The 14,190-nt window shown below is 43.8% G+C and overlaps 1 protein-coding gene and 1 long non-coding RNA gene across 3 annotated transcripts in view; both read right to left on the bottom strand.

Moving 5' to 3' along the window:
- Window positions 1–10,488, bottom strand: part of LOC107193628 (box A-binding factor-like) — a 32,721-nt gene extending 22,233 nt beyond the window's left edge. For both annotated transcript variants that reach the window (XM_015583115.1, XM_015583116.1), the window contains exon 1: window positions 10,343–10,488. In XM_015583115.1, coding sequence (XP_015438601.1) covers window positions 10,343–10,406 — 64 coding nt within the window. In that variant the 5' untranslated portion in view covers window positions 10,407–10,488. The remainder of the gene's footprint in view (window positions 1–10,342) is intronic.
- LOC107193629 lies at window positions 3,771–5,582 on the bottom strand. Its single transcript, XR_001516330.1, has 3 exons — window positions 5,550–5,582; window positions 3,967–4,134; window positions 3,771–3,885 (listed from the first exon to the last, which is right to left on the bottom strand). It is a non-coding gene; the product is annotated as an uncharacterized LOC107193629 (long non-coding RNA).
- Window positions 10,489–14,190: the final 3,702 nt, after the last annotated feature.

The following is a 14,190-nucleotide window of genomic DNA, read 5'->3' as shown; positions in this document are numbered from 1 at the left end:
TCCAAAGGTTATTCCCGTAGCTCGTCGAGTTGTCGCGGACAACCAGCCGAGTCTCAACCAAGTCCCACTCGAATCCATTTCACTATTTTCGGGTAACCACGAGAATACGTGTCAAATTTCGGTCGTTTTTTCTTTTTTTTTACCAACGGTCGTGTATCGTTCATCCCCAGTCCCGGATTCGTTTAGCTCCATTAACCCTCCGACCGGGCTGGAGTCGCGTCTCGGAACAAGAAAAATGGCCCATGAATCTACGGAACTGTCAATTATATCGAAGCGACCCTTTACCAAACCTGCGACGAGTCGTCACTCTTGCTTCTTACCTCTACCTTTCGTTTTTAGATACATTACATACATATGTATATCTGGACCTCAGAACCAGAACGTATCAAGTCCAGTTTTTTTTTAAAATGATGATCAAATATCTCAGTCTTTCCGATGATAAAAATTATTTCGTTCTAAGTTGTCTAGTTTTTAATATAATAGTCTGAAAATGTTATTAAGTTCATATTTTCTTCCGAAGCCAAACTGTGTACACTTTCACTAAGATTGGGGAACTGTGGTATAGGTCATAGGTACAGATTCGCGAACAGGAAAAACGTGTTATCGAACAGTATCGAAAGTATAAAGGCGCTCGCGATGGTCAACTTTCCCCGCTGTGCATTTGTATACTTACCTCCACGAATAAGGAAACTGGCTAAAAAACGTTGCGTTTAACGCTGTGACGCCGCCGTATAACGAATGCCCAGTCTTGTTTCCCTCTAGCAACCATCATTTCGCGCAGCAGTTAACCGTGAAACAAACGCCCGTATATCGTACTAGTATATGTAGTATGTATATGTATGTACATACATAGGGGAACCTATTGTACCTTGGGTACATTTTTTATTATTTTTTCTTAATCCTAAATAATTTACACACTTTATAGACCGTATATATTTTACCGATTAACAAAACACATAACTTAATTTTTGTAGAATGATTCCAATATATTTCATTAGAACTATAAATGTTTAAAAAAACGGTAATTATGTCTATGGTACAACACCATCTATGTACCTCGGACAAGGTGAACAATCGGACTTACTTACAAAAATTTAGTCGAAAAGAGCACTTGTTTACCAATTATCCAAAAAAAATCCACGAACATTACAAACTGAATGTATGACCATGGTACAACAGGTTCCCTTACATAAGGAAGTGTATACGTAGTAGACGAAGAGACGAGCAGAGACTTTGGAAACCCGATCGAAGAGAACCCAACGACGTCGACGACGACGACAGACACACCGCACGTTTCGGTCGGGATCGTTTCTATGTAGTATGGTAGGGTAGTTAGGTTGGTCGACGGGCAAACAGGTACGTTTATGCGGCACTCGTGAAGAATGTCAGCCGTCACGAGCCGCGAAACAACGAAACGCAGACTGCGTGGCGTAACACGAGAAGGGAACTAATCGTGCCATGGGGACACATTTTTTTTTTCTTCTCCTTCGTTCTCGACGCGTCCCTCGTTTATCCTCTCATCCTTGGACAGTACACGATCATCCAAAGGGCCTTTCCTTCTCGTGTTCCAAACACGGTTAAGCGCCACCCCGAGAATCGACGTTTGAAAACTATTAAAACGTTTTTTTACGACAGCACGTCGCTCGCGATTTATAGGCAGTGCAATCGTAAACGAAGAAAGGCGCCAACAGAACGACTATTCGGAGTGATCGCTTCGGAAAATGTATTTCCATGTAAACAGCAGTACATAGAGATGTATAATATGTAGAGATGAATCGATAGAAGTAAATACACGAGTACATTAGTCGATACTTTTGTTTCGATACCGAGTACTTTTGGTATCGATATGTACGGTTGCAGTTAGTATCGAAAAAAAGTACACCTATCTAATGGAGTCAGTATCGACCAATCAACATTTGATATTGTAATTCATTTTCAACACAAAACAATGTTGTTTGTGTTAATAATTATAGACTTCAATAAAGATTGAAAGCATTTCGATAGGACGTGAGCGTAGAATATTATCGAAATCGAACCGGATCGGACGTACCAATGTTCGGTAACTTGGCCGTAACTCTGTTCGCTCGGCCACAAGAATCGGTCGGCGGGGGTTTGCGAAGGAGAAAAAAAACTGTGAGGGAGAAAGAGAGCGGCGTGAAGAGGAGGAAAAGGGGGAGAGGGGCACGGCAATAAATCAGTCGTCAAGAGGTCGGAGGTCGTCAGCGGTGCCCCACTATATTCACATCGAGGGCGTAATGGGGTATTAAGTCCGGAGGATTTTCGAGTTAATTTTCTAGCCCCTAGAGTCGCAGCTGCAGATGAAAAACGATTAATTAGTTTAGACCGATACAAGTTTCTCTCTTAGGTTAGTTTCGCTGTAATTTCTCGTTTTTTGTTTGTTTCTGTTTTTTTTCCTTCTTATTTTTGATACGCTGGTCACTATTAAAAACGACGGTTCACCGAACCGAGCTACGTTGCGAAATCCCGTACTATCAGCCGCATCGAATATGAGCGCGGTATCTCCAAATACGAATAAAAAGAACCTAACGCAAAATGTTTGCTCTCGTTGACGGCTTAGATCGTTTTTACCGAGAAGAATGTCCCCTTTCGTGTCGCCTTTGTCGACGGGCTGAACTGGTTGCGAGCAGACATATACCCGCTAAACAAAACAAATAAGCCCTTTTCACAGTTTTCCTCGGTTGGAAAACCGAGAAATAGGAGCAACCAGGCAAGAGAATTCGTTCCGTACCGAGTAATCACCCTTTTGTTTTTCTACAAACGGGACTCCGTGTTTACGACTCGGGGCAGAAAGATTAATGCGGAAAGTTACTAAGAGGACACCTCATCCGTCTTTGTTCTTCCGACACAATTTCGCTCGGACGCGTTGCCCACTTTGTCATCCACGATGCCATCGAATTCGCAATTTTTTTTCCTCAATAACTTCACGTAATATACATATTTAGATACTTTGAATAGAAAAGCGTATATTTGTTGCACGAGAATGAAGATCCTCTAAACAGAGGGCATGAAAAGAAAAAAAAAGAAGGCGGGGGTGGGATTTGGGGGAGCAGGGAGAAAATGGAAATTGTTTGCGATGCAGGCAAGCCGGTCGGCCGATCAGGCAGGCAGACAAGGCTGGCAAGCAAGCAAGCTAGCAAGCAAACGGGCGGGCAGGTTTACGGTACTCTCTGGCCTGCCGGCGAACAGCAGTTCTGACGTCACATCCTGCGCAGGCGGACATCCGGTTTCATTGCCGGACTCCTGTCCTGAAGCGATAAGAAAATCTACGTTTGTTAAACGTAGATGTTTAAAGGACCGAGAACAGTTGCAGCTACCCTTTCCTTGTTTTCGAACGTAAATGTCTCGCCGATCGAACGATTTGTCGTTTTCCATGTTTGTTACGCGTCCGCTTAAGTTCGTTTTACCTTTTCGTAGATAAATTTTTCCAATTCGATAGACAAGCATACCCCCCGTCCGCCGACTAAAACCACTCGAAACAGGGAACGCAAATCGTCGACCGTCGCCGTTGGGAATTCCAACGGGATTAACCAATAGATGTACGTATATATGTATATATGTGTACGAGTGTATTATGCTCGACCCCCAATGGCTCTACTTTTCCATCCTATATCTCCGTATCGTCTACGTTCTCGTCGTCGATCTGTCGTTTTCTCAACAGAGGCAACAAGATGACCGAACAAGACCACATTAACCTATAAATATGTACGTGAAAACTGTCGTATCACGTGAAAAATTATATTCACCGAACGGCCAACCGGTCCCGCAGAAAAGCTCATTTACAAATATTTGCCTCGTTATTAGTTTATGGGGGTGCTTTGTCCTCTCCTACGTCCTTCCATTTACGATCTACCGTTCCTCGTTGTCCTGAAAACCACAGAAATCCCCGCTAACAGTGTCCGTTGGAAACGCGCGTTTCGCAATAAACGTAGTCGGTGTAATACCTACGTGTGTATATAAATCGATGAGGAATAATGCAACTTGATAATATTTTCAATTCGAATAGATATTTCTTTGGCGATAAATTCGGTAAGAGAACCTTGAATAAATCGTGGAACGAAATTCGAGCAGCAACACGCGTTTGCGATTTCAATCAATCCGTACGAGTCGTTCAACCTGCGAGTCACAGATGGCATTAGCTCGCGGAACTTTGACACTGCGATACGAGAAGAGGGATGTTCGCGAATCGCATGGAGCTGGCGCGACTAGTCGGAATTCGATGGAATAACCATTTGCACAAGATTGAGACCCAACGATAAACGTTCACCGTACTTGCGGAACTATCAAACGGTTACACCCCAAATAGCACAATACTAACGTCATATGTACGCCTGACGAACGTACGTTCCAGACATTCTGTACATTCGGAAGATGTCCTGAAAAGTTAAGATCTTTAAATTTTGTAGGAATGTCCTATTTACAAAGTGGAACGTCCTGTGTCAACGTGCTGAGAACATTTTCCGAATGTGTAAAAGTAACATTCTCTTTTGGGAACGTTTAAAGAGTTTTTAAAAACGCTATGGTAATGTCTTAAAAGTCGTACAAGAATCGTTTCCCAAATGTTTAAACTTACGGTTAGATTTCATTCTGTGCAAGATGATATAAGTTAGGTTAGGTTGGTTTGTGTTTAATAATTAAATGATTCACTTCTGCATTGATTCTCCAAGGAACGACACCTTGTTCATGGGGATCCATCACCTTGCACGGACTGAAATTGAGCCAAAATATAAATCCTACGAATATAATATACGAAATGGAAAAAGAGGGCGGAAAAATCGTGCATGTGGATACCTTTCGGTCGATACATCCATATTTCGACAGTATGGACACGAGGACCACGTTTGTCACGCGAACGAGCGGGAGGGAACAGAACAAAACAGTCGTACATCGTATGCGACTCTGCTGTGTCTCTGCCCCTCTGCGTCTGCGTCCGCCACGTCTGGTGCGCGCAGCCAGAGATAAGCATGCATTTAACCGTGCGCGCTTGTCGGGGGCGTTTTCAGGGCGGTTTTCGTTCCTATGGGACTCGCAACGTCCTGTGCTCTTCCCTTCCCCCGGGAGAACGCCACCAACGAACAATATAGGTTTCGCTCGGACGAGTCGGAAGTACTTGTCTGGCTCGTCGTCGAAAAGCTCTGTTTCTTCGGCCGATAACGCCCGCATCAGAGCACACGAGCGTGTACAGGCAAACCGTATGAATACACCACCGACGCGACGCGTCCCGACTTTGGCCTCAACTTAGTTTCCGTTCTCAAACGCGCATGGGAAAATAACTGGCTTTTTTTTTTCTTATCACCGACCCCGGCCCGGCCCCGGCCCCGACAATTCCGTGTTTCAACTACGAACGTTACAACGTTACCAACATACACGACCGCTTATTGCTGCCCGCGGATTGTTCAGCTGCCTTGGCAAGGCGACAAAAAAAAAGAAAGAAAACTGCGTTTGTAAAGGACTCGATGCAAGCACCTCCGTATAGGTAGCCGCAGGTGGCAGAACCTCTTCCTGAACCGTATTAAAGAAGAAAACCTAACCTTACCAGTCCTCCCGCCCCGAAAAGGTTCACCTTGGCTCACGAACCGTGTACGCAAAATTGTCGAAACATTGTGTCAGCTGAGCAACGGGTATCTAGATATGTAGTTACAGGTATGTACTCGTACATACGTACATTGACGTGCAACTTGGCTTCCGCTAGGGAAAATCGTGTGTGGCGTAGGGAAATGGCCTCCTACCATGCTCCTACCACTTCGTATTGGAAATTACTGAAATTTCTGCTAAATTCGATTTAATATTTGTTTCAGTACCTGAAATAAATTTACCAAGTGGTAGGAGTCCCTTCTATTATGTCACTATTTCCCCTAGCGAAAGCCGAGTTTGCTCGCGAGGGTACCTACTTTGGGAAAAATAGCGAAAACGTCACAGTGATCTGAGCTATAACCGACATAGTCTGCTCGAAATTGAATCGAGAGGTGCAAGAAAGTAAGGAATGTTAACAATGCCGTAGTTTATCTGCGCGTCCTTGGCTAATCTCTGTCCGCGAAAGATTACCGTATCACGGCGAGTTACGCTACGCTTCTGGTGCTTAGTATACGTGGGCGTTTCTATCGCTTTCATCGCTTCTGTCGGTCACGTTACTCGCGCAGGATTCCTCGTTGATTTTCGTTCCCAAAAGATGTCTCCTCTTTCTCCCTTCTCGCTGTCTCTCTTTCGCTCTCGACTGCCCCGTTGACATTTGTCTGTAGCTTATCTCGGCGCGTACGCGTGTTTAGTTAGCGATCGTAACTGGAACTAGCGGGCTTATTAACAGAGCGGCTAGAACAGTTGAGAAAAGATTCCCAGAAACGTTCCAACTGAATAATGGACACTGCCAGTACAAACGAACGCAGAGCCCGCAAATAAAGTTCCAGGAAAAACATTGTGATTCGGCTACGAAGGGGCAAAGGGGGATTAGCGTGGACGAGGACGGACAAACAAGGCGAAGCAGAACGATGCGGTGCGTTGCGTTGCGTTTGCGTTCGGTCATGCTGCGAAATGTTATCGCGGACCGGCCGCCAGCCGATACCTTATCTGGAGTAGTTGCACAGTTCCACCGTCAGTGACTCTCAACTAGCATACACCGCGATCCCTTTCCGTATCGACGAAACCATACGAATCGATGAATCGATCCCACGAGTAAAGCGAGGCCACTCTTTCGATCGTCGACGATTGAACCAACGTATGGTAACGATACGATTCTATCATTTCGGCTAAACTCTACATGCACATACTGTTACTTACCTACACAATAATACACAAACACCGATTAGCCAAGTCGCGAAACTGTAGCCAGAACTCGGGAGCGGGATCACTCATGGAAATGCCGCGAAATTTCGAAGAAACTAATCCATGGAAAGTCGCGCGACCCAAACAAATCGGGCGAAGAAGGGCAACGTTAGTCGCGACCACCGAATGTCGAACGCCGAACAACTCAGCGAATCGAGGGATTTCGTCGTTTCGACGCCACGGAACCACGAAACATGCCAAGCTACAATTCTGCTCTAGACTAAACCGAAGGAAGACTGTTGGTAGGAAGGAGCTAAAAGTTTCTTCGCCGAGCGCCGGTGTATCGCGAGATAACTGGTATCACGGTGGCTGCTACACCGGCCCGATAGAACACCACCCACCATTTCGCGTTGCACGCTACACGAGATAGAACCCGGGCGCCGCTTGTCGTGCGTTGGATATCGCATCGACACGACTAGCATGCACTATGTACGTATGTATATTTATATGTATATATCATTACGGCATTTCGTGAAATCAGTCGTCGCGAGAATCGCCTTCAATTCGGTCGCTTTCAACCGTTCCACCTCCTCTCTCCGTATCTCGATCGCGATCGAGTTTACGACACACACATCGTTAGCTGTTCGACTATGTTCGACCAGATCGTGTATCTGGAAAGACACGTGTTTGTATTTTTGAAATGTCTATTAGCAATTTTCGTATTCGACCGACACGAACGACTAATCGGCGAATTGGACGAACGGTACAACGGTAAATCGATTCTCCTACGAACGAAGCCCAGTTTGACGTTTAAAAAATAACATGCTTGACGACCGAGTAAGTAATAGCTTCCAGTCCCTTCGTTGGCGCGTTACAAAGCCCGTATAGTAGTCGTACACAGCGAGAAACTCGAAAACAATGGGTACTATATGGAACATAAACGACGCGACGGTACGCAACCGCTAATCCTTCGACTAACCTCGACGACTAGCTGCGCGAAACCTTGCTCGTCTAATTCCCAAGCGGAAAAATCGAAAAGAAACTAATCGTTGTGATCGACCATTTGACGTTATGATCGAGGGAAACGTGTTCGTGTTCATCTTAAAAAAGCAATCTATATATTGCGAAAAACTTAAACGACATTACGTAACGTAAAAACCTCTGAGAAACGGTTATGTATCATCCGCACACACTTTACGCGTGGAGGAGAAAAAGAAATCGGTCGACGAGCTATTCGACGAGTGATTGATTTGAATGTTTTGATTCGTGTAACGTAACGAAAGGTGGCGGTCGCGTTTATTACGGTTCGCGTATACGTTCTCTGCGATCGAAGCGGCGAAAACATCGACACAACGATAGGGATTGAAACTCTTGTGTGCACGAGACAGTCGCGCGATAGAAATCTTTTCCATTGATTCACACGGTCCGATAGCCACTTGCTGACGGGTTTCTCGAGCGAATTTAACCAGAAAGGCGGAAGGCGGAGCAACCAGAGAGAAAGGAATTCTTTTCGTCGCAACGAGCCATTCGCGTTTGCAGCGTAGCGGCCATTTTTCAGCATCCATGATACGACGCGACGCATCCTCCTCCTTCTCCTCCTCTGCCTCTTCGTTCACCGATTTACCCTACTTGCCGCGCGCACCGCTGCTACACCTGGATTCTACGTATGTACAATTCTGTTTACAGGTTATTCTACGCGCGACAGAACCAATTCTATAATTCGCTCTGCCTAAAACGATGGATCCAAATTCTATCTTGCGGCGGGCGACTCGATCGTGGTGCTATTGTCGCGTACGTTGACCCGTGACGATATGTAAGATCACCGAATGGTAGAAAAATTCTGATAACGAATGGACTTGGACCCTAACACTAGTCGGTTAGTTTAGTTGTAACGTGGCGCGTCTATAGGAGCCTATAGGCTCGCGTAAATCTAAAAATCTGGATCGTCTATTCCCTCGAACAACTATGCCTCCACAAAGAAAAATTTCGACTCGACAGTTCCGAATCCCGAGCAATTTTCGTTCCCCGTATGGTTGCTACAGCCATCGTGGTTACTTCGAACACTTGGGCAAAATCACAGGTACGCTTGAAAATGTGTTCCTCCGAACAAATTACAGAATTAAAAATAGATCGGGGGAGAAAAGCAAATCACGACGAAGAAAGAAGGGGAAATGCATGGGAATCGACGACGACAGACGCGGACGAATCGAAAGTGTATGTAACACGCAAACAAACGATCGGTCCGCGCCAAACACCATGAATCATAACGACACGGGGCCTATCGACAAAACTTCAACGAGCTTGTAGCTTTTCTTCCTCTCGAAGTACTACTTAATGATCTTTCGAACATTCGAATTAACAGGAATGCTGTTCGAGCCAACAAATTGTTACAAACAATCATATACCATCATCAGGTCATCTTATCGATTGCTTTCCTTCGAGTAGGGGGTGGGGCAAAATCTAATTTTTTCTTCTAGAGTAGTATAAAACCCACTATTTTCTGCTTCCCTCCCTCTGGCTACGCCCATGATGTGATGATAAATATTTATTAACGGGTAATATCTGTTTCAATCACGATCATCAGGCATACGAATCGAATAGACAGGGCGAATCTATCCGGCAAATTTGATTCGTTCTGCAACGAAGAAAGAAGAAGGTGAAAACGAACAGAAAGAGAAGGAGGCGAAAGAAGAAAAAAAAGATAGGCGAATCATGATATGGACGGAGATAACCATCGTACATCGCTTTCCACAAACATGGACTTTGTTTGCTCTGTTACGACCGAACGATCGAAAGTATACAAGATTTATTGCGAATATATTCCGATGACGCGAATCATCGCGTATTTACAGAAAACAACCAGCTCGTTCAGCCCTCGTTTTATTCCGAAAGTGATCTCATGGGATCGCTTACTCGAGGAGAGAATACACGAAACATCACAGATCGTTTCGTAATTACTATCCGTTCGCAGGTGCTGTGGATAACGATTCTGTGGTAGCAGCAGAAGCACACCATTGAGGTTAGACTCGTTCCCGTTCGATGGTCCGTGAAGTGGTCAACGACAACGGCTGCGACTAGACTCGTTATCGGAACCAGTAGCAGAATTATCACCGTGATGATGTCCAACGTACCCTCGCGAGCAAACTCAGCTTCCGCTAGGAGAAAAAGTGGCATAGAAGAAAAGTGTTCTAATGGTCTCCCACCACTTAGTAAATTTATTTCAAGTACTGAAGTAAATGTTAATTTGGCATAAATTTCAGTAACTCCAAAACTAAATTGGAAGAGGTACACCTACCTCACTTTTTCCCTTAGCGGAAGCCGAGTTTGCACGTGGGTGTCCATATATATACGCAACCTCGGCGATTGGCCCCCGATTTCTCCAATGATTTGCGAACCACCGATCCGTGATGACGACTACCGATTTCTCTACTCTACGCTATCGAACCTTTGTCATCTGTACCACAAGAACGTTTGATCGTGCCGATTCCAACGGATTCACCGCAACAATATTCGTTCCCGATGGGAATCCTTCGATCGTGAAAACCATCGAGCAAAAATCACTTACCGTATTCGCGTTGTCCATGTTTCGATGTCTCCCGACGGATCTGATTGGTGCTTCTCTTCTTCATTCTCACGCGCGCTTTACTTGCCAAGATTATCGTATCGATGGCAAATTGCTTCGGAAAAACAGCCGATCATGTTTTTCCCTTCTCCCCCTCAAGAACGTTTCTTCTATACTTTCTTTTCACCTCGTACAGTTCACACTTGCTTGTCGATTATTTCGTGCTTATTGAATCTCGATGCTACAATTTTTACGCGCAACAGGGTGGCAACGAAATTACCATGCAATCTGCCGAAATTTGTTAGCTGGTCAGAGGAGTGTACACGGTAACTGCTGCTCTATGAATTGATAGCGAGATTGCTGTATGTATATTATGTACATAGTGGAAAACGAGCGAGCAAAGGTGGAACCGGCAAAGAGACTGCTCGATATAGGAAGAGAAAAAGAGGGAGAGGGAAGTGTGTGTGTGCACGGCCTGCGCGTCCGTATGTATGTGTGTATGCGCGAACGCGCGCGTTGTGCAGGAAAGAAACTCGCTGACGATTATCTGGATGTTCGAAAGAAATTGAAAGTAATATATGTGTACATGTGTAGTATGGAATAAAGTAGGGTAAATAACTTTTGATTCGATCGAATTGGATCGCGTTGAAAATCGATTCAATTCTGATTGACTTGAAATCAGGGCTTGAAAACTGTTTCCAGATAACACATGACGCCTTGAAGACGCCCATTTCACGGCTATTTTAGATCTAAGGCGTCTTTAAACCGTCTTCGAGACGTCATTAGACGTCATGTGCTATCTGGGTTATGATATCGGAACAGTTTTGAAGATCCTTTATTCTGAATAATTGTTTATAGAATCTAAATTTCAGACTATAACAGTTTCAGTTAAGGTTCTTGTATTGACTCCCATATCAGTTCTATAACTGTTATTTTCTAGGTTCTATACAAGTTCCAAAAGAGTTATACAACCTATTTTCGTAATGATTGTACAGAATTTTGTTAAAATTATTAATTAAGTAGATATATATGTACACCTTTGTATACATACAATGATTTTGTAATATAAAAAGTGTTTTCTAATATGACGTTGCAAAAAATAGACTGTAAAAGTTTGGGAACTTGTATAGAACCTAAAAATAACGGTTTTAGAACTGATGTAGCTAAGAACCTTAACTGAAATTGATACAGTCTGAATTTTATGTTCTTCATAACAGTTATTCGGAATAAAGGTTCTTCGTAACCGTTTCAGTCGGAACCTTTGTATACCAGTTTGAAACAATTACTTACCGTTTCAAGCCCTACTTGAAATCGAGGAAAGTTTAATGCAATTTGAAGAGAAAACGAACGCAATTAATTAGCTGCAAGACTGGTAAAGAAATAGAAGGACAACGTTAAGCACGTCGGGGATACCCACAACCTGTTGGGTCAGATAGGGAAGCTCGGTAAACGTGCACACGCCGACAACAACGTGATGTAGTGGGAGTATCGCGAATAGCACCGAGGGGAAAACTATATGCACACCGCCACGCCGGCTCGATTGCGACGGCGTGGATCGTCGTTAGCTCGTTTGTGGTTGGAGGTAGAGGTATGTGCATCAGTATGCGCAAATTCTCTCCGTTTCCCTCCATCGCAAAAAGCGCATGCGTGACTTCTATCCCGTACCGACGCAACACGGCGTTTTTCTTATCAGCTAGTCAGAATATATGTATGTACATATGCATATGTATTTATAAGACATATATGTGCATCTGTCCCCTACCTTCTCCTGCACCCTCTCGTCGTCCGACCTCTCCTCTTCATTCTTCGCCAGCGTTTCGTTTACCTCGACCCCTCCCCACCCCCTTTCCAAAACGGATTTTCTTCTCTTCTTCTTTTTTCTCGTTCTCCTTGTTCGTCGACGTTGCCACCGGCACACACCGTTTACCTCCCAGTTTCTCACCGATCTTCCTTCCATTCCTACCTCTACAACCCAAATTATTCTTAACACTAGAAGTACCAGCATGGAATGCATGGTAAACTAAATTGTGTAATATATTAATACGTGTAATATATAATGCAATATAATTTTGTACGTAATAATTCCGATGAAAGTATCTCTAGGATTTCAATGATTGTAAAACATAGAATCTGAAATCCTTCATTTTGACGGGTGCGGTAGTTCTAGTGTTAATTTCATTGTTGCACACTACGTACAGGTTGAAACGCAAAGTACATACATATGTACATAATCGATTTATATTTGGTCGAAATAATCAGAAACGTTTTCTGTCTTCCAAATCAAATGTTCGATAGAATTGTATTTCTACCGTTGCAGATGAAAGACAAAACGACATAAAAAGCACGTACCTATTGCGTTCGTCGACAAATACATACAAATACGTAATTATACACTGAATAAATACAGATAAAATATGTATACGAACAATGTGTGTACGTACGTTAGAAATAGCTCTTCCCAATCGCGGTTTCTCAGGGTAATTATTTTTCAAAAATAAATGACGTCGGTCACGCCACGTATCTAAGGATACCAATCCTCGCAATGACTCAGAGCACTTATTTTTCTATGGCTTCGTGTTACACGTAAACAAATTACCTGCGCCTAGGTAAATACGATGATGAATCCATGAAACACCAGTGACGAGGAAAACCAAAGGGACGCGAAAACAAAAAAAGGCGGAACCTACGTCGATCATCCCAGCTTGGAATGATTCACGCCGACCTACGCTATGTGCTGTTACCCCTAGTTGGCTGTTTACCCATCAAAGAACGTATTCTCCTAGGATGACAAGAAAGAAAATATTAGACACTAATAAAGTACCTCGCGTAATGCCACGTAAACGTTCGAACAAGATCGTATATATGCCGCAAACGGAATCCTCCAGTTCGTTTATCCGAGACTGTTGATATCGATCAATCGTCTTGGTCGGTTAAGGGTAACGAGTTACCGGAAACGAATCGATATTCAAGGATGTGTTTATTCCGTACATTTTAAATATGATCCATTTATCAATCCATCGGTCTGACAGACACCGTCATTCATTTATTTATTCATTCATTCATTCATTCGAGTCCCCAAATATTGTATCAGTATATATTCAGTGCACATTAGTATCTACAGTGATTTCTCGATGAATGCGACACGAGCAACGCCATTATTCCCACCACTAGGGGGGTCCCCGCTGGAACCAATCAAAACCGAGGAAACAAAAGCTAAGCAGAGGCTCGGCTTCAAACAGAAAACAAATTTATAATTACACGATTACTATCTCTAATTGTAGCGTATAGTGCATCCTACCGCTGCTGTAACAACGGTTCCATACAAAATCTTGTCCCATTCGCGAACCAAATGGTTTCTTTCCTTTGCGCCACGTTCTCTCGAACCTTCGTGAATCAAGAAGAAACAATTTATTGAATTATTTCGCTCGCAAAGCGAACGAGCAAATTGTCGTTATCGCTGCGCGTTAACTACCGGTGATGTTACGCCGTTATTTCACTCAAGGTGAAAACAACTCGTCTTGTAACTATTTACGTGTGGAGCAAAGATGGAGGATTAGACAATCGGTCAAAGGTTAATTTCGTTTTGTGTTATTCTTTTGAAACGTTACAGGCAGGGGCGAACAACGCAAGCCGCGTATCGGTACCCACTGATAATTCCCGTACCGAAAATATAATCGCCGCCTAGTATTTTATCGTTAACCTCGTTCCAACTCGCTTTCATAATATGTTATGTATACACATTCCTTCTCACTTTCTTTTGGCGAATTGTCGCACGCCTTTTCAAAACAGACTACCAAGATTAAACTTCAATGTTCACCTTAACTCGGACGGATTGGTATCGCCCACGCTTT

The sequence above is a fragment of the Dufourea novaeangliae genome, unplaced genomic scaffold (assembly GCF_001272555.1).
Source record: "Dufourea novaeangliae isolate 0120121106 unplaced genomic scaffold, ASM127255v1 scaffold6, whole genome shotgun sequence".
Lineage (NCBI taxonomy): Eukaryota > Metazoa > Arthropoda > Insecta > Hymenoptera > Halictidae > Dufourea > Dufourea novaeangliae.
This window is presented reverse-complemented; position numbering and strand designations above follow the sequence as displayed.